General features: G+C 37.3%; 1 protein-coding gene across 1 annotated transcript; it reads right to left on the bottom strand.

Annotated features, from left to right (window-relative positions):
* Nucleotides 1–1,758: 1,758 nt before the first annotated feature.
* On the bottom strand, nucleotides 1,759–6,727 carry LOC119912995 (flocculation protein FLO11-like). The gene is made up of 3 exons (XM_038732303.1): nucleotides 6,643–6,727; nucleotides 4,857–5,195; nucleotides 1,759–4,552 (listed from the first exon to the last, which is right to left on the bottom strand). Exons 2-3 carry the CDS (start codon nucleotides 5,178–5,180, stop codon nucleotides 3,419–3,421), a joined length of 1,458 nt encoding a protein of 485 aa, XP_038588231.1. The 5' UTR covers nucleotides 5,181–5,195; nucleotides 6,643–6,727; the 3' UTR covers nucleotides 1,759–3,418.
* Nucleotides 6,728–7,656: the final 929 nt, after the last annotated feature.

Here is a 7,656-nt window from a genome sequence, read left to right as displayed (position 1 = left end):
TCGGAGGTGTGAAAATGGTAGCAGCACCCCTTGTCCTCACCACAAAAATGGCCATTTAGGTTAATTATTGTACAGCTTATTATGACCCACAAGGAGGACACCTCTGTCATAAAAAAGCTATACTGTAATTTCCAAAAAGCTTCTGGGAGAATGAGACAAAACTGGGGCTGTTGTTGGGTCAGATGTGCGACCAGGCTGGGCCAGTTAAGCCTGGTCCCCACCTTCACCAGCTTTATAAACTTTGTCCAAAAATACTCCATTAGCTTTCTATTATACTTTGCAATCAGAAACTTCTCTGGAGACGGTCAAGAGTCGGTGCAAAAAGAGATTATCCCAAAACAGGACACATAAACCCGTACAACATCCCAGCAGGTCGGAGGATGAAGTCAACCCTATGGTCTGCAGACAGCTTTATATACCCCTTCTGGGCTGGTTTGCCCCCCCTCCTTTCTTTATGCTGAATTTCTTATCTTCTGCTTTTATGCTGTTCACATGTGTTGTTATACCACTTTTACAAGTTTTCCAGCTTTCATTCATCATTCTGTGTTGTTGACTTTCTATATTTTGTTATATTACAGGATAAGAAACTCATCATTTACATTGTAACTCAAATGTCACCCTTTTTCAGCAGTTATGCGTATATAATTTGACACACAATTATATTTCTTAAATTACTACAGGAATAACATATGTTGTGCTGTGCCTTTTATTGATGCTTGGTTTCTTACAGTAATCTTGTTGTTATACTGGCTTTTTACTACTTGTCTTCATCTATCCATCCACTTTCTGCCTTAGAAGCTCACCCACTCTGCCAAGCAGAGTCAGCAACTGCTTCGTCAGGAAGTTCACCAAATGCCCATGGGCAAGTTCACTTGTGGTTTACAATCAACCCCTTAATCAGTAATTAAGCATGTAGTCTTAATTGGTAATTAAGCATGTAGTTTTAATTGGTAATTAAACATGTAGACTTAATATCAGAAGACTGACACTAACTTTACACTTAACTATGTGAATGGTTTATTTCCCAGTGTTTTGTCTTATTTGCTTGTGTGTAGAGTTTTGACACAATGAGACAAGTTTTGAAAAACGTGTTCAAGCAACAGGCAAAAACTGTATATCAGAAACACCAAACTGTTTGTTCAATTAGGCAAACAAAAATTCTTTGTAGGCTATAAACAAGCTACAAGTTAGACTTTTCCTGGCGCTGGAGACAGCTCATTGTTTTACTTGATTGATGCCAATGAATGAAAATAACTAAACTATGGTTGTGCCAGCTGCAGTCTTTTTATTGTAGTCAGCCAAGAAAACACACAGTGAGTGAGTACATACATTTAAATTTATATATTTAAACATAAATTTGAATCACAATATGCAAAAAGGACTGGGAGTTGCAACATGTGTAAATCAAAGCAGTTTTGTAAAAACAGATTAGGTGTAGTGAAATGCAAAACTAAAATAATCTCATACTTTAAGTATTCATTTTGAAGTTGAAAAAAAAAGATTTACTAAACGGTTAGAAGAAATAGGATTTCCTCTGTGAAATGTAAAAATGAAAACCCTCTTTTTACCTGAAACTTGAAGTGATCTTTGATAACACACACAGAATAGGCAACACAAAATTGCGAGTAGATGCTAAGGAACATGTGAGGAACGAATCAGAAGCTACTGATAATTCATGATTCGTTAATAAGTGGTTACTAAATAATTGATGATTAAATGATGATTTACTAGAATGGGAACATTTATGAGCACACAAAGAACAGTGAAAAATGTTTAATTTACACAGTTTAACAACATTTTATAATAATCAGAATCATCATAACATAAAATGTGCATGTGCTCCTTCTTCTTGTGTGCAGTTATGGTGTGAAACCAGTGGAGGATTGTGGAAGTGATGACCCTGGTACCTGGACACTCGGCAGAGGCCCAAAATATTTGCTGTTAGAATTTCTGATTCTGATTCTCATGGCTTTCAAACACTTTATCAACCAAAATAGGGACTGAAACAATCGACCTGTGTAGCCTAGAACAACAGCTGCCACATTTTACTTATTTTAACGCTCAAATAGACTGTCCATGTGGAGGGCAGATATCATGGATCATGATCAGACAGACAGAGCTTTATTTCAGAACAGTGATCAGGCTCATTGATCATAATTAACTGATTACAGTTTGTGAGATCCCATGGTGTGACTTACCATTTATGACATTTAATACTGGTCACTAGATGATGCTCTGACACCGATGTAAATAAGCCCTTCAGGGACTGTGGGACATGACTTGAAATCTACTGTTTATTCAAAGTAGATCAATGAAGCATATATGGATTCTAGCCCGTGGGATATTAAACAGATTAACAATGTTTAATACAGTTTATGCATTTAGCAATGGAACTATCCAACAGAAGCATGTTTAGAAAAGCAAAAAGTCTGATTCTCTTGTGTTGGTCAGACAAGGCCGAGAAAGTCTGAAAACAGTAAATTTCTTCCTGTGAGATGCATACAAAGGACACTTTGTCTTATCCAGTGTCCTATCATCGTAACAAATGAAACTGCACAAATGATTACAAAAAGTGTTGTACAGTAAAAAAACAAACACTAAAACAACTCATCCTGAAGCTTAAAAACATTAAAATAGGTTGTTAAATCTGTATTGATTTTTTAAAGCAGTAAGTTATCTTTATTAATTTGTTATATATATATAGAAAGTTTTTGTGTGTGTGTGTGTGTATGTATGTATGTGTGTGTATATATATATATAATGTGTATATATGTATTTGAGCTTGATATGGGATTTTTAAGACTTCTAGTGAGATTTGAGTATTTTAAAATCAGATTTTTATTATTCTTTTATTATTCTTTTATTATTCTTTTTCTCCTTCTTTTCAGAAACACATACAAAGATTATCTCTAACATATGTTATGCGTAGTTATGAATCCTCTTCAGGATTACTTTCTTAATTTTTAAAAAGTACTGTGAACAAAAGTACATCTGATGTTCCAAAAAGGGAGCTGCAGAGTGCCCTCTGGTGGACAAGCTATGCAACGAAAACTCTCATGGGTGTATGAGCTGTCTTCTGCTTATTTCTAATTGTCATTTTTTGCCTGTAATAAACCCGATACTGATATATCTGTAATTTGCTCATATTGGCCAATAATATCAGCATATCAATTTATTGGTCAGGCTCTAATACATACACACACACACACACACACACACACACACACACACACAGTATGTTAGCTGCTGATCAATTTCGAAAGTTGTAACCACAGAGTGTCTACATTTTTCGTCAAAGTAGAAACCCAAAGAAACACCTTTACTGAGAGATGTGGTTTTTTAAGATAAAGGAGGGCCAGATATTGTGGTAAGTGGGCCATGTGGCAGGATTATATGTTGTATGTGATGTGAGACGTGTTTAAATTAAAATATGGGAGGGCCAGATGTTGTAACAAAAAGGCCAGATGTAGAAGATTATAGTATGTAATGACGTTGCTGGGCTGGATGTAGATGCTGCAGGACCCGACATTGGGATGACAACACCAGATGTAGATGCGGGAGGGCCAGATGTTATGATGTGTGAACCAGATGTTTCAGGGTCAGATGTTATGATGTGTGAGACAGATGTCGGAGGGCCAGATGTTATGATGTGTGAGCCAGGTGTAAATGGCAGAAGGGCAGATTTTATGGTGAAAGGGGATGATGTGATAGATGTTTGTTGGCCAGGTGGGATGGTTTTAGTGCCAGGTGTAGATGCAGATGGGCTAGATGTAGATGTTGCACAAGATGCGGTGTACGGATGGCCAGTTGTTACAGTAGGAGGACCAGATGTGGATGTGGAAGGGCCAGATGTTGTAGGTACAGGAACGGATGCATTTGTGAGTGGGACAGCTGAGGAGGTGAAAGGGGAAGACGTTGAGGTGTGAGGGGCAGAAGGGGTTAAAGTGGAGGGTGGACATTTGCAGTTTTCAAGTTCAGGGTAAAACTTAGTAACGGTTGTTTGGAGAGGGCACTGTGTTCCAGGAAACGGCTTAAATTCAGAGTCTGCTGTCCTCAGTTTCTGATGGAGTTCATCCAGAGTCTTAGTCTGCAGATATTTGTTGTCAGATTCATCAGGAACATTGTCACCCCAGTGCGCGCTTGCTATCCAAGTCTTTGTTTTGGAGCTGTAGCAGCAGAAGGCTGACCAGAGCATGGTGGGAATATTAATCCTGTTTCTGAGGAAGTTTGTGATGTTGGGTAGCGCTCCAGTTACCACAAAGCCTTCAGTAGCATTGTTGTTGTTGATGCAGTATTTGTCCATAACACATTTGATGCACTGCTCCATTCTGTTCCAGCTTCCTTGGTTGAATGTTTTTGCTTGTGGAACGATGTTGGTCAGGGTGAAGGTGGATCTTTTGTCCGTTTTGTTGAATCCGTAAGAGCTTGGAATTAAATGGCCTCTGTCAAACCTTACATTGTTTCTGTAATCACTGTTCCCAGCCTGGTTGGTGTAGGTCTTGTTTTTGTCTACATCCCACATGTTCTTGTTCTTGTCATCTTCGTTCTCAAGCTGGAAGAGTTAAAGGCTAAATTACTGATGCAGGCAGCGAAGTAAAGCAAATTAATTGTACAGTAAAAATGTCCATTTATAAAAAGCTGCAGAGAATGACTTTCTTTCTTTGTTTGGTTACATCATGAGGTCAATGACAACTGTCTCTCATGATGATATTTAGGGTTATGAAGCATAATAATGATCATGATGACTATTGTTGTTTGTATAAGTGCTTGTATTATTATTTTTGTAAGCTAATACTTGTAGCAACTGTAGAATAATACTTTCTTATTATCTTTTTTTTAATTTTAGAAAAACACACCTGTGGCTCAATCTTCCAGTCGTTTTGAGGTCTCCTCCCTCTTCCATTCCCTCTGTACTTTAAAGCAGAAAACACTGGAATCTTGTTCATGAGGTCGTAAAGCGTCACAAATGTTCTCTTTTTCATAAAAGTCTGGCAAATGGGTTTGTATCGGTTCTGGTTCAGGATGTGGCCGCCCTCCAAGATTCCTGGGATCTGAGGTGGCTTTGCTTCAAGGAGAAACTCCGCACAGTCGGACACCGACTTCACCACTTCAGCAACTGTGGGAACAATGGGCAGGAAGGCAGCGAGGAGCAAGAGATACCACATCCTCATAGACGTCATCGTCAAACGCTGTGTCTTTTTAGGTCAGAGGAGAGGAAAAAAAACAACCATCAAATAGTAGTTAAGCTTTGGAACTGAACATTTCACTTGTCATCCTGGACTCCATCCTTTTACTATTTGTACATGTCCATTGGAAAGTACAACTGCACATATAACTGTTCCCCAAATCGACCAGTACGAGCGTTGGGAAGTACCAGTCCAGCCACAGGTGTACCGGATGTTATATAGGTTACCTAAGTCAAGTGACGTTTTTTCAACGTGGAAAACGTTGTGAAACTGGTAGTTTGGTTAGGTTTTACCATTTGGTTTAGGCAGAAAAACCATTTGGTTAGGTTTAGGAACAAAGTCAAAGTGAAAAATTTTATTGACCTTATAACTTATCCACTTTGACTTTATTTCACACGGGACTCAAACCTCGGTCTTCTGAGTGACAGTCCTGAGTTTATTTGACACACATCTACCCCACCCAACACATTCTCACTCCCAGCTTGTTTACATATGACCTCTTGGTGCAGCTTCTTAAAGCCCTGGGTACCCCTTTAGCTTTGTTTTTCGATGTGTAGGGCTATGCAGTCAAGTTAGCGAGAAAAAAATGCATCGTCTGGTTAAGTTTGCAATAATAAATGTGTAATGTCTTGTAAAACCTTTAAACTGATTTCACTGTAAACTGTGAATGTGCTGCAGGAGAGCATTGTTTATCAGGCATAACAACAGTAACTATGGGGGCGGAACTTCGCTAGAAGCCGTTTGCAGTCATCACACACAGAGATGACATGATAGTTAAACACCAAATCAATACAAGTAACAACACTGTTTAAATCATTTCCCAGTAGGTACACATTTAAACGCATAATACAGCCAGAATCAGTTCATCTTGAATTTTAAAGGACAATGTACAGAAAATAACTTAAATTTCTTAGAGTGTACTAGAAATATGTATCTGGTCAGAATATATAGCCTATCATATCTATTTTTGTATATAGTAATAAACAAGTGAACTATCTAACAAGTGTGGCAACTTTCATATATTATACTTATATATTAGTTTCACTTTAGGTATTAATTTGGATATATTTAAAGTAGATTCATGATATATTTGATTTTGGAAAAAGTCAAGAAAGCCAACAATTTGAGTAAAATTTAAGTTTAGTTTTCTCTTTCTAAAAAACATTATTTACGGAAATGAGGCAGTCAGACCGAGATCACAGCGTATTCTTATATATATATATATTCTATATTCTTATTTAACAAGAAGTCATCTACTACAAGAATACATTTTTCTTTGTGTAAAAAAGTGTTACACTCATAAGATTTAATCAATAATCAAATAATTAAGAAGCACAAACTTTACAGTTGTGCTTCTGCAAATGAGTACTCTCTAAATCATCAATGTTGAATGCGACAGGCGAAAAAAGCCTGAAATAAATAAGAATTATGTATAAAAAAGTAAAAGAAAACTTACCAGCTCGTGTACAGAAATGAGTCAAATGGTGTCTTTGTATTTGTAGCAGCGAGAACCAGACAGAGTTCCTTAAATATCAAAAAAGCTTTAGAGGAAGTGTGAATTATATTCTACAATCAGCAGTTTATAACAATGGAGAAGAGGATGTGCTAACTTTCTCTAATACATTAGTCTTGATTTACGTAATGCATCCAGAGAAAAACTTCATCACTTCAGTTCAAACTGACAGAAGATAGGAAACTCAAAAACACAAACAACAGACACAATATTATGAACTGATGGATAAAAGCCAGTTGAACTGCCATTTAGTAGAGGCCTGTATCTATAAAGAAACGAGAATAAGAGTCAGCTTTGTACTTTGTACTTAGACACAGCAGGGCTTTAAACTAAATGCTAACCTGCTCACAATGACAATGCTAACACACTGATCTTAAATACCTTCAAAACATTCCCTTCAGCTTCAGCTGTACTGTGTGTTCAGTGCTAAATAGCTAGTAGGGCTGCAACTAACTATTATTGTCATTATTGATCATACCTATCATTTTCACGATTAATCGATTTGTTGTTTGGCGAATAAAAATGTTAGAGTAGGGTTAAAAATGTCTATAGCCATGGTCACCCACTCAAATGTTTTTACTGTTTCACTCTTAAATCCTCTGAACCTCATGAACAACTGTTTAAACTGGGTGTTACAAGCCGAAGCATTACTCAGCATCCTGTCCAGCTTCCCAGGGCACATTGTCCAACACCAATTTTGGTTTAGACTAAATTTGACAATGTTTTTCTATATTGCCTAATAAAGGTCAGAACACAGTTATCAGTCATCTGACATTATTTTCTGCTGTCTGTTTGAAATAAAAGGCATTGTTCCCAAGCAAAAAAACCAAACTACCACAGCCAAAGCAGTTTTATTTGTAGTAGTGTAGTGTGCTGATTTATGAGCTTTTCATTCTCTGCTCCATTCATCACTTACTTTACTGCTTCACATTGGAAAAGTACAAAAAGGACACTAGA

Source organism: Micropterus salmoides, unplaced genomic scaffold, assembly GCF_014851395.1.
Source record: "Micropterus salmoides isolate LMB-PRFRI ecotype aquatic unplaced genomic scaffold, ASM1485139v1 Ms_hic_scaffold_2, whole genome shotgun sequence".
In the NCBI taxonomy this organism is placed as follows: Eukaryota; Metazoa; Chordata; class Actinopteri; order Centrarchiformes; family Centrarchidae; genus Micropterus; species Micropterus salmoides.
This window is presented reverse-complemented; position numbering and strand designations above follow the sequence as displayed.

Bases quoted from the DNA above. Each gene is read 5' to 3' on its own strand.
- LOC119912995 (XM_038732303.1), bottom strand. From the start codon at position 5,180: ATGACGTCTATGAGGATGTGGTATCTCTTGCTCCTCGCTGCCTTCCTG. The intron at 4,553-4,856 runs GTGTGTTTTTCT...TAACTCTTCCAG, and splicing joins ACTGGAAGATTGAGCCACAG to CTTGAGAACGAAGATGACAA.